The 13,245-nt window shown below is 38.8% G+C and overlaps 1 protein-coding gene across 1 annotated transcript; it reads left to right on the forward strand.

The window, feature by feature from the left end:
- The first annotated feature begins 1,786 nt into the window (after nucleotides 1-1,786).
- On the forward strand, nucleotides 1,787-10,037 carry rhebl1 (Ras homolog, mTORC1 binding like 1). The gene is made up of 8 exons (XM_034166676.1): nucleotides 1,787-2,044; nucleotides 5,895-5,966; nucleotides 6,057-6,124; nucleotides 6,511-6,593; nucleotides 6,791-6,841; nucleotides 6,977-7,024; nucleotides 7,120-7,201; nucleotides 9,675-10,037. The coding sequence occupies exons 1-8, from the start codon at nucleotides 1,993-1,995 to the stop codon at nucleotides 9,765-9,767; spliced, it is 549 nt and encodes a 182-aa protein (XP_034022567.1). The 5' UTR covers nucleotides 1,787-1,992; the 3' UTR covers nucleotides 9,768-10,037.
- Nucleotides 10,038-13,245: the final 3,208 nt, after the last annotated feature.

Raw genomic sequence — 13,245 nt, forward strand, 5'->3', positions numbered from 1 at the left:
CGCTTTGCTTTGAACCTTGAACCAATCGAAGCAGTGCTTCTGATCTGATTCAGTATTTTATTTTGCTTAATCTTAATTTTTCCCCACTAAAACCCCAAAGAGCATATGTCTGTAAGTCATATTTACCTTTTTATGTTAATCTGACCTGTTATGGTCTTCTGAAACAGTTGATAGATGTATTTTATAACTTAAAAACGGGACTGACGCTAACACGTTAGCATGTCTATGGCGTTTTCAATGTTGAAGTTAGCATTAAGCTGTTGCAGCTGTCAGCACATTTGTTTTCTGTATAATAATTCATGGCTCAGCGTTTGTCGTAAAAGAGTCACATGTATTACAAATTGTAATATTTTATTCATTTATTTTTATTTATATATCAATAATAATAATAGCAACAACAACAATAATAGTAACAATAACTAACAATGACACAATACAGTTTTAGAGAAACGGACAAAATAATCTGATAAAACAAAACAGAAAAGATTAAACCAACTAACAATGAACATAAATAAATAAAGAAATAAGTATTTCCTGTGAACACCTAGTGACGCTTACACCTCCACTTCATCCCTGTTTTATTTAAGTTTAATGACAATTTGTTTTGGTCAAACCACATCTAAGCTGTGTTTTTATACAAGAAAAAAATAAAATGCAGTAAACTGCACATTTGTGTCTTTTTTCATGAAAATATCTTATTAAATATAACATATTACACTTTTGTCAGGTCTTTAAAATACTTTCGTGGACTCTTGCTGTAATATGTTGTCAGTGGTTGCGATAGTTGCTGTAGGCATCTAAAAATGCTCATAATCGGGTGAAACCTGATAGAAATCTCTTTGTGGTGTGTCGGTGATGTATATGTGCAAAATAAAACAAAACACTACTCGAGGCATGTTTTTGACAAGAATATAACATCATAACTTTGTTACAAGCTCAAACATTGATGCTGTGTGAAGAAGCCTTTTAATAATAACTCACTCAAACAAATAATGGCAAAACTCACATGAAAGTAAAAAAAAACCCAAAACGATTAATCGAAAAAAATAATCGACTGATGAACTGATTAGTAAAATAATCGTTAGTTGCAGCCCTAGTGTTTAGGCTGGAAGAAAATATGTCTTTCCTAAAAAAATCAAAGTCCGGATTTCAAAAAAGAAGAGAAAAAAGGACAGGGAAAGAAAACTAAATGAGGGAAAGCAGCTGCTTACCAAATTCTTTGAAAAGAGAGGTGAGCTTGAAAGCTAGTTATATTGAGTTGGTGGGTCTGGGGCTAGAAAATGGCGCAATTTGGTCCCCCAGACCCACCAACTCAATATTGCTCCCCGAACTTTAAAAAGGGTTCTGACTCCCAGGTTTGATCTAAGGTATACATGATTTAGACCTGGTTTGACTACGCATTAGAAATTTGGTGTTTGCGTTAATAAAAAAGAACGGGGGGGGGGGTCTTCAATATGGCTAGTACCTTGGTGCTACGCCCCTGGGTAAACCCACAAATATATCTAACAAAACCTTTTTCATGCTGTCATTATGGGTTTCTGTGGGTAGAATTTTTGAGGAAAAAATTAATTCACTCCATTTTAGAATAAGGCTGTAACATACAATGTTGAAAAAGTGAAGCGCTGTCTTTCCGGATGCGCTGTAGTTTCTGCTTTCACTACACAATGACAGCTTTTCTGTTTCACTTTGTAGTTGCGTTACTTTTTTCTTTTAATCTCACAGAACATTTAATTAATTGAAACTATCGATCGATATAATTGAATATCCAATACAGAAATAAGTACGTTTTTAAAAAAACTGCTTATTTGTTGTTTTAGTTGAACTCTAAAGTTCGAGCTCGAGGCCCAGTGGAGAGCCCGAGCGGCGGCTCCGAAAAGTTTGTTGTTGTCACGTGACGTGGAACGAATGTGTGTCGATAAAAGTTTGTTTAGATTGTAAAACCGGGTGGCGCTATCGTTTTATCGAAACTTCTTCAGCACCGTTTTCACCGCAATGCCTCAACCAAAACACCGAAAGATTGCTGTATTAGGTTACCGGTCTGTGGGTAAGTCATGCACACCAGCTCGCTGATTGCTAACGTTAGCTGGCACACGGCTAACGTTAGCCCATGCTAATGTCAGGGCTTTGTTTTCTTTGTGAGTGTAGTAGCAGAATGTCAGCGGCAGAGCTAGCACACCTTTGTTCATGCTTGCGTGTTTTGTGTGTCTGTTGGGCAATTGACTGCGAAACTACACGCCTTTGACTTTGGTGGATGTCTGTAGCCACATGTCAGAGGTCGTAACGTGTCCTGTGAAAATAAAGTTAGCTAAAGTTAGCATTTCTTAGCCGCTGTTAATGGTGCCTCGTTTAACGCGTAACAATGCACAGAAAACCAGAATGTTGTCAGTGTATAAAGCGTCTCACTCCTTTTAGACTTTTTGTTTGATCAGTTATTGATGTATGTATGTATATATATATATATATATATATATATATATATATATATATATATATATATAGTGTGTCCATATAGTAAATGGACTGCATTTATATCCGCATTTATATCCATCTCCATAGACTCTCAAAGTGCTTTACAGTTATACCTCACCCATTCTCCCACACTTCAATGTCAGAGTGCTGCCATGCAAGGTGCTCACTACACACCTGGAACAACTAGGGGATTAAAGACCTTGCCCAAGGACCCTTAGTGATTTTCTGGTCTTGCTGGGTTTTGAACTGAGGAAAGCCCAACGTTTAATCATTAGAATAGTATATTGCATCATCTGTCAGACATGGTGGAGGCAATGTTATGGCTGCCAATGGAACTGGGTCATTGGGGTTTGTTAATAGTGTTATTGATGATGGAAATGGCATAATGATTTTTGAAGTCTATACAGCGACGCTATCTGCTTAGATTTTGCCAAATGCTGCCAAATTCATGGAATAACTCTTCACAGTGCAGATTGGTAATGATGTAAAACATGGTGTTAAGGCAAATTTGGCTAAGGAATGGAATTTTTTTCAATGGTTAAGATAGTCACCTGACTTCACCCCAATGGAGCATTCCTTTCACTTACCAAAGACAAAATTTAAGATGGAAAGACCCAACAAAGCAGCAACTGGAGGAAGCTGCGATAAAGATGTGGTGAAGTATTTCAAGGGAGAAACCTCAGCTTTTGGTTTGTTCATAGGTTCCAGACTTCAACCAGTCGTTGCCTATAAAGGATTTTATGCCCATACAAACCTCAAGCCTTATATTTACAATTATTTGTTTTTGCAATTACTTTTGGTTTCTGAAAATGGAGGGACTGATTAAAAATGTCTGTAGTTACTGGTTCTTCTTTTTTATCTCTTCCTTCTTTTGGCTGCTCCTATTAGGGGATGCCACTGCAGATCAGCTGTCTCCATCTCACCCTGTCCTTTGCATCTTCCTGTATCACACCAACCACCTACATGCCCTTACTCAGCAAACCTTCTCTTTGGCCTCCTTCTTCTCCTCTTGCCTGGTGGCTCCATCCTCAGCACTCTTCTCCCTAAATAACGTCATGTCCCTCCCTCATCTGTCCATGTCCAAAGCTGAAAGACTACACTTAAAACACATCTTGATGTGTCCCTTTCATATACAACCCCAATTGCAGTGAAGATGGGACGTTGTGTAAAATGTAAATAAAAACAAAATACAATGATTTGCAAACCCTCTTCAACCTATATTCAACTGAATACACCACAAAGACAAGATATTTGTTTTTGTGCAAATATTTGCTAATTTTAAAATGGATGCCTGCAACACATTTCAAAAAAGTTCAGATGGGGCAGCAAAAGACTGGGAAAGTGGATGAATGCTCAAAGGACATGTAATTGGAAACAGGTGAGTGTCATGATATAAAAGGAGCATCCCCAAAAGGCTCAGCCATTCACAAGCAAAGATGGGGTGAGGATCACCACTTTGTTAACAACTGCATGGAAAAAATAGTCCAGTTTAAGAATAGTGTTTCTCAACATTCAATTACAAGGGATTTTAGGGATTCCATCATCTACAGTCCATAATATAATCAGAAGATTCAGAAAATCTGGAGAACTTTCTACACGTAGGCGACAAGGCAGAAAACCAACATTGAATGCCTGTGACCTTTGATCCCTCAGGCGGCACTGCATTAAAAACCGACATCATTGTGTAAAGGATCTTGCCGCGTGGGCTCAGGAACACTTCAGAAAACCATTGTCAGTTAACACAGTTTGTCACTACATCTACAAGTGCAAGTTAAAACTCTACCATGCAAAGCAAAAGCCATACATCAACAACATCCAGAAATGCCTCTGCCTTCTCTGAGCCCGAGCTCATTTGAAATGGACAGACGCAAAGTGGAAAAGTGTGCTGTGGTCTGATGAGTACACATTTCAGATTGTTTTTGGAAATCATGGACGTTGTGTCTTCTGGACAAAAGAGGAAAAAGACCATCCAGATTGGTACCAGCGCAAAATTCAAATGCCAGCATCTGTGATGGTATGGGGGTGTGTCCTTACTGGCGTAAAGTGCCTTGATTCGACTTTCTTATGATCTGGTACTATATAAATATAATTATAAGTGAATAGTATATTGATGTGTATGTCTGTGTGTCGACATGTAGTAGTGAATTTATATTTATGTAAATATGACTGATTAGAATTGTTGGACTTGTACTAGCAGGGGTGGGCGCTAATAAGCTTTGCTTCAGCCCACACCCTTTCGGACTCACTAGTGTTTGTTTGTGGAATTGTTCATTTTTTTCTATTTGAATATTTTGTGTGCCGAATTAAAAAAAACTTTGTCACTTGTCACTTGTTAGTGCCCATGGCATGGGCAGCTTACACATATGTGATGGCACCATCAATGCTGAAAGGTACATCCAGGTTTTGGAGCAACACATGCTGCCATCCAAGCAACGTCTTTTTCAGGGACGTCCCTGCTTATTTCAGCAAGACATTGCCAAGCCACATTCTGCACGTGTTACAGCAGCGTGGCTTTGTCGTAAAAGAGTGCGGGTACTAGACTGGCCTGCCTGCAGTCCAGACCTGTCACCCATTGAAAATGTGTGGCTCATTATGAAGCACAAAATACGACAACAGAGACCCCGGACCGTTGAACAACTGACATCCTACATGAAGCAAGAATGAGAAAGAATTCCACCTACAAAGCTTCAACAATGTGTCCTCAGTTCCCAAATGCTTATTGAGTGTTGTTAGAATGAAAGGTGATGTAACACAGTGGTAAACATACCACTGTCCCAGCTTTTTTGAAAGGTGTTGCAGGCATCCATTTCAAAATGAGCAAATATTTGCACAAAAACAATAAAGTTTATCAGTTTGAACATTAAATATCTTGTCTTTGTGGTGTATTCAATTGAATATAGGTTGAACAGGATTTGCATATCATTGTATTCCGTTTTTAATTTATTTTACACAACGTCCCAACTTCATTGGAAGTGGGGTTATATATGCATATATATATATATATATATATATATATATATATAAAATAAAAAATCACACAGAGATGTCATTGCATGTTTGACGATTCTTTGTTGTGATTGGTTTGCTCTGAGTCTACTTTTACTGAGGTTACTTTCTGTAAATCAGAAAATGCATTGAGGGAGTTTTTCCTTGCCACTGTTCTCAGTATGCTTGCTCATAGGGTCGACGGTTAGACCATGCTCTTGTGAAGTGACTCATGCTGTCATTTGGCACTGTATAAATAAACTGAATTGAAATTGATAGAGCTGTGTGTTTTCATCAGTTTGACTGACTGTTTTTAACACGCCATTGTTTACAGTATTCATACATTGCATTACACTAGATCATTTTTAGAAAGGAAGTGCTTGTTTAATGTGAACAAAATATTCAAAAGAAAAAATATAATGTATGTTCTCCCTGAACAGGAAAATCATCGCTTACAATACAGTTTGTGGAAGGACAGTTTGTTGACTCTTATGATCCTACAATTGAAAATAGTAAGTGCCGTTATTAATAATAATAAAAGTCACTTTTTTTCTTTTAAGAAATGCTTCATGTTATATCAAACATTTTTAACTTCTCCCCAGCCTTTAATAAAATGGTCAGTGTCTGTGGCCAAGATTTCAATCTTCAGCTGGTGGATACAGCTGGACAAGTAAGTTTTTCATTCACTATCACAACTGACACACAAACTTTTTTTTTCCTTCCATTGAAAGATTCACTGCACCAAATTTCAGCTGAAATTTATATATACAAGGGGCTATTGAGAAGTTTTGAGCCTGACCCAGAAGAAGTAGGTGGTTCTCCAGCTTTTGCATTCTGAGAAACCAACATTTCTCAACATTGCATCCAGTGAGTCAAAACTACACACATTCTCAAGAAATATTGGAGAATGCAAAATATGGAGAACCACTCCCTACTTTTTCTGCCTCAGGCTCAAAGTGGCTCATTCGCCCTTTGTGTGTGTGTGTGTGTGTGTTGCTATTTGATTAACTGTATGCTGTGTTTCATGTTTAATGACATTATAATATTTCTCTGTAGGACGAGTACTCAATTTTTCCACAGTCTTACTCCATGGACATCCATGGCTATGTCCTTGTATATTCAGTGACCTCTGCGAAAAGGTGAGGGGAATGATAAATTCACATGGAATAAAGTTACTTGATTCATCAGAACAAACATCTTACTTCATTCTGTGTGAGGCACTCTTAATACAGCATTGTCTTACAATTGATATTGTTTATGTTTTTGATGTACTAGATGTACACACGGGTGGGTGATTGTAATCACATTACAAAAGGTGCTTTTTTTCTCTCTTCAGTTTTGAAGTTGTGCAGGCTCTACATGATAAATTGCTAGACATGGCTGGAAAGTAAGTTTACTCTGCTCTTTAAGTTTAACTTTGTTGGTTTTGTGATGTTTTCTTTTTTGGGAGGGGGTGGTGCTGGAGGGGTCTATGTCTTTTTTCCTTCCCTTCTTCCTTTAATCGGGATGATTTACTTTTTAGGGTTCCAACTGTTCTTGTTGGGAACAAAAAAGATCTCCACATGGAAAGGTATTCAATTGAAGTTAAAGTCTCCATGAGTATGATTGTGCAATGAGAATTCACTTTTCTTCATGTGAAGCTTCCATTCATATTTTTTTCTGCAGGGTTATCAAACCAGAGGAGGGAAAGAAGCTTGCTGATACTTGGGGTGCTGCATTCATGGAGTCCTCAGCTAAGGAGAATGATGTAATGATAGATACCTGCTCACGTAGTTGCTCATCTGTATAATGTACAGTTGGGGAAATAAGTATTTGACCCACTGTCAGTTTTGCAGGTTTTTCCACCTACAAAGAATGGAGAGGGCTGTAATTTTTATCATAGGTACACTTCAACTGTGAGAGACAGAATCTTAAAAAAAATCCAGAAAATCACATTGTATGAATTTTAAATAATTAATTTGCATTTTATTGCATGAAATAAGAATTTGATCCCCTAGAAAAACAGACCTTAACAGTTGGTACAGAAAAATTTGTCTGCCATTACAGAGGTCAGACATTTCCTGTAGTTCTTGACTAAGTTTGCACACACTGCAACAGGGATTTTGGTCCTCCTCCATATAGATTTTCTCCAGATTTTTCAGGTTTGGAGTTTCAGCTCTCTCCAAAGATTTTCTATTGAGTTCAGGTCCGGAGACTGGCCAGGCCACTCCAGGACTTTGAAATGCTTCTTATGGAGCCCCTCCTTAGTTGTCCTGGCTGTGTGTTTGGGGTCATTGTCATGCTGGAAGACCCAGCCACGGCCCATCTTCAGTGCTCTGAGGGAAGGAGGTTTGCCAAAATCTCACAATACATGACCTCATCCATCCTCTCTTTAATACAGTGCAGTCGTCCTGTTCCCTTTGCAGAAGAGCACCCCCAGAGTATGATGTTTCCACCCCCATGCTTCACGGTTGGGATGGTTTTCTTTGGGTTGTTCTCATTCTCTAAACATGATAAGTGGAGTTGATTCCAAAAAGCTCTATTTTGGTCTCATCTGACCACATGACCTTCTCCCATGCCTCCTCTGGATCATCCAGATGGTCACTGGTGAACTTCAAATGGGCCTGGACATGTGTTGGTGTGAGCAGGGGCACCTTGCTGCCCTGCAGGATTTTAAACCATGACAGCATCATGTGTTACTAATGTAATCTTTGTGACTGTGGTCCCAGCTCTCTTCAGGTCATTGGCCAGGTCCTCCTGTGTAGTTCTGAGCTTTCTCAGAATCATCCTTACCCCACGAAGTAATCCCAGACCGAGGGAGATTGACTACGTTTACATGCAGCCAATAACCCTTTCATAACCAGAATATTAGCAATAACCCGGTTGCGCACGGCCATATAAACACCCGCAAAAACCCGAATATGCTCATATTCCGGTTTTTAAAAACCCGAATAAGACCCCTGGGTTACTCCTTTTCTAACCCGAATATCAGGTCAAATAAATGCGCATCGGGATATCCCCATAGAAAGGAACATTATTTTGTGTTCTGCGCATGTCCTATCCGCAAGGAATCTTGGTCTTTTGAGTACGGCAATTACTTGTATGCGCCGCGTGCAACCCACTGGACACCACAGAAGCAGATGTAAACGGCGCATTGTGTTCTGCGTCCTTATCAGGCGGGCTGGTCGCTGGCACCGGTCAGCATATCACCGCGATTGCTCTCACTACCTCCGATGCGCTTACCGTGTCTGTGGGTTCGGTAAACGCCGCAGCGTGCCACTCCCACCGCCCCCCTCTCTGCTGTGCGGATCTGCGTGAAATCTGGCAACAGATCCAGAGACTGCGGTCGCTGCTTTGATGCGGAGGCAGCCCGCAGGAGAGAAAAGTGAGAAAAATGTTAATGCCTGTTTGAGAAAAGTGTGTAGTGAGGGGTTTTACACGAAGCAGGATTTGCACGAACGCCAGACCAAATCAAGCACCGGTAGAAGACGTGCGTCGCTGTTTAGATGGGGATATTACAAATGATACCAATGACCATGTATACAGGAGTATACATAACTCTGTCTGCTTAAGCATGTAAACGGGTTATTCCTAATGATTCAGAAACCGAAATATTGACCTTAACCCGAATATTAACGGCATGTAAACGTAGTCATTGACAGTCATCTTGTGTTTCTTCCACTTTCTAATAAATAATCATAATAGCTGTCTTCTCACCAAGCTGCTTGCCTGTTGTCCTGTAGTCCATCCCAGCCTTGTGCAGGTCTACAGTTTTGTCTCTGGTGTCCTTAGACAGCTCTTTGGTCTTGACTGTGGTGGACAGGTTGGAGTGTGATTGATTGAGTGTGTGAACAGGTGTCTTTTATACAGGTAACAAGTTCAAACAGGTGCAATTAATACAGGTTAAGAGGGCTTCTTAAAGAAAAATGAACAGGTCTGTGTGAGCCAGAATTCTTGCTGGTTGGTAGGTGTTCAAATACTTATTTTATGCAATAAAATGCAAACTAATTATTTAAAAATCATACAATGTGATTTTCTGGATTTTTTTTTTTAAGATTCTGTCTCTCACAGTTGAAGTGTACCTATGATAAAAATGACAGACCTCTCCATTCTTTGTAGGTGGGAAAACCTGCTAAATTGACAGTGGATCAAATACTTATTTCCCCCACTGTATATATTATGTGCTCAAAAAGACTCACTTATTCTTCCCTTACTTTCATTTGTTTTTCATTTTGCAATAGACTGCTGTTGAGGTTTTCAAGAGAATCATTTTGGACATGGAGAGAGCTGATGGAAATGTACCTTCAGAAGAGAAAAAGTGTGCTGTGATGTGAAAAAGAAAATATCCGAGACATCAGTCAACTCATTTGTTGAAGACAGGAGACCCAACCTCACCAGCCTGCCATTTGTGACCTCGCCAACACCAAAGCACGACTGTGGAAATGAACTGCTCCATTGTGATTCCAGATCGATTTACATACTAAAGCACCTCTCCCCACAATTGATAAACTGGCCTGGGATCAGATTATTTTATCTTTAGACAAAATAGTATCTTCATTTGGACATTCTTTTTTTCAATGATAAAGTGTCTGTCTGTGCATTGGAAAAAAATTGACATTCATACTTAAACCAAATGTTCAGAAAACGGTGTCAAATATTAATCCCTTAATATGTCCACTCTCCTGTAACTATTAAGATATTAATTTGACTTTTTGGATATATCATTGGCTTACACCTACCATCTTAGAATAGTTGATATGGTTGAAAACACCATTGTTGCACACTGGTCTATTGACTCCAGCATGTTTTGTTTTGTTTTTTTTATTATGTGAAGCCCAGTCAGCATTCACATTGCTTTAAAGATGGTGTTAAAATATGACAAATAGTAGATTTGTTATACCCTGGACTGAGATTTCACACAAAAAAAACTTCAGTAGCTTGATTTATTTTGACTGTAATATTTATCAAACCAGCTTCAGGTACCATTCAATAATGAACCATCTTCGTGCTTGAGAAAGTCATTTATAAATGAGTCTTCTTCCATTTAATTTCTCCAACTTTAATGAGCTTCTTTCAGACGACCCTGAGGGAAGTTTGGTATAGAGCGGAGTGGAGCTTTGGTATTTACCAGTGGTGGCCTTTTTATGCCACCTGAATGTGCTTAGAAATAGGTTTGATACTTTTTGGTTGTATGTTTTGAGTTATCCAGGTTTTCTCTTTCAGTGAACTATTTGAGTATATGCTAAAAGTGTATTATAATTATGAGCATTGTTCACTTGCAATTTTTAAATTGCATTTTAAAATTTGGCTATGAAAATGGCTGAGGGCCACTGAATTAATTTTGTAATGTATTTGAACTGATCTTGATTAGTATGCAGTCAGTGTACAGTTAAAATGAACCACTATCAGACATTTAAAACTTTTTTTTTTCTTTTGGTAGCTGCTGTAGTAAGTTCTAATTGGATTTTGCTGCATAATTCTCATGTTGCACCTCTACTGGTAATTTTTTTTTTTTAATCAAGTGCTTTGCTGAGTAGATTTATTAGATAATTAATGGTGGTTGAGCAGGAGCTGGTGTTGCCGTTTCTGGTGCCTTACAGTTCAAACTCCCTCTTCACTTCGTCACGGTTCTCTTTAAAAGATTTATTTTCCCCTCACCCGTCTATTGACTTGATTCTGTGGTTGTAGCTGGTGGCGTACACCTGAGCACCAATATTTTCATGCTGGTCAACTTTAATTCAGAAATATTGCTGTAAACAGTTTTGTACATAAATAAATCTGTCACTTAGTCCGGAGTCGAGAAGTTTGTCACGTGCACATTTATGCATGTATTCACTTAAGTGAAATGTGTCAATGCTCCTGAGATTGTGATTTGCTTAACTAACTGTAAATTTAAAACTAATAATGTAATGAAAAATGTAATACTGCAGTAACTTATTTGATGTCATTACTTCACTGATTTCAGATAAGGGTTAGTGAACTAAAATGGTCAAAATTACTTACAACAGGATTAGTGGTGCAGCTTTGCTAAAATTTCCAAAACAATTCTTCACTTTGTCACTAGCATGAAATTTGGCACATATGGGGAGGTGATGGTCTCATGGTTAAGCATTGGGCTTTTAGACCAAAGGAGCCTCTGTTGAAAACCCAGCCAGACCGGAAAATCACTAAAGGGCCTTTGGACAAGGTCCTTAATCCCCAAGTTGCTGCCTTGTATGGCAGCACCCTGACATCGGTGTGTTGAATGCGAGGCATAAATGTAAAGCGCTTTGAGCTTCTAATGCAGATGGAAAAGCACTATATAAATGTAGTCCATTTACATATTCTAGATTAACTAATACTTATTTTCAGATGTGGAAATCCTGGAACTGACCTCTCATGACCTACAGGGGTCAATGAAGAATTACACAGGGGTCAAAATTTAAAAAGTTCCCATCATATTGAGAGGTATATCACATTATTTGTCTGATCATAATGATTCCAAAAAGGTGTAGTTTAGACTGTCTTTCACCAAATGTGGAGTTACAGGGTAAAAACAGCAAAAATGGTGGCAAAGGTCAATTTCAGTTTGTACAGAGGTCAAAAGATAAAGTTCCAATTTTGGCAATAAAGTGATGCACATTATTGGTTAACAGGGTTTCAAAAAGGAATACTTTGCATCATCTGTCATACTTGCTTCGTCCATCTCTAGATTGGACTACTGTAATGTATTTTCTGGTTTACCGCAGTCTAGCATTAGGGCTCTCCAATTGGTTCAGAATGCTGCAGCCAGACTTTTGACACGAAGCAGAAAGTTTGACCACATTACACCCATTTCGGCATCTCTTCATTGGCTTCCTGTCCCAGTGAGATATTTTAAGGTTCTGCTACTAACCTATAAAATTATTCATGGACTGGCACCTCCCTACCTAGCTGACCTAATTAAACCTTACGTACTGGCCCGGGCTTTACGTTCTCAGGGTGCAGGACTACTTTGTGTCCCTAAGGTGAATAAGAAGTCTGCGGGTCACAGAGCTTTCTCTTATCATGCCCCTTCTGTGAAAGGATCTCCCTGCATCAATAAAACAATCAGATTCTGTGGAGACTTTAAAGTCCAGACTTAAGATGCACTTACTTTCATATGGCTAGCATAGTGGTGCAGTTTTGTTTTACGCTTTTTACTCTTTTAATTTATGTTATTAGTAATTGAAGTGGGCCGCGGCCTCAACTTCACCTAAATTCTGGGTCTTTTAGTGAAGCTTAGGGCTAGCGGCCGGCATCACCTTAGTATTTCTTCTGTTTTTTTTGTTGATTAATGCTGGCAAATTATACAGTATTTTTTGTCTTTCTGATGCCTGATTCTGTTTTTTCTCTAAGGTGCAGCTCCATCCAGAGATGGGAGTTGTATTCGTGTTGGCGATCCTCTTGTCCTGTGCACCAACAGCAATTCTTGTATATTCGTCCCTGAATTGTTCTGTGAATTATTTCTGTATTTTATGTTTGTAGCATGGCCCAAGCAGAGGGTCACCCCTTTGAGTCTGGTCTGCTTGAGGTTTCTTCCTCAGAGGGAGTTTTTCCTTACCACTGTTGCTCTGGGGGTTGGTAAGGTTAGACCTTACCTGTGTGAAGCGCCTTGAGGCAACTCTGTTGTGATTTGGCGCTATATAAAGGAAATAAATTGAAAAATAAATTGAAATAAATTGCTTACTTATAGGGTAACATGTCAGAATCCAATGGACATCGATCAACCTTTTTTGACCTTTACTTTGGAGACCAAGCATTCAACACAGACAAAACTATTCTGTTTATTAATCCTATTAGCTCAACCAATAA

Source organism: Thalassophryne amazonica, chromosome 3 (genome assembly GCF_902500255.1).
Source record: "Thalassophryne amazonica chromosome 3, fThaAma1.1, whole genome shotgun sequence".
In the NCBI taxonomy this organism is placed as follows: Eukaryota; Metazoa; Chordata; class Actinopteri; order Batrachoidiformes; family Batrachoididae; genus Thalassophryne; species Thalassophryne amazonica.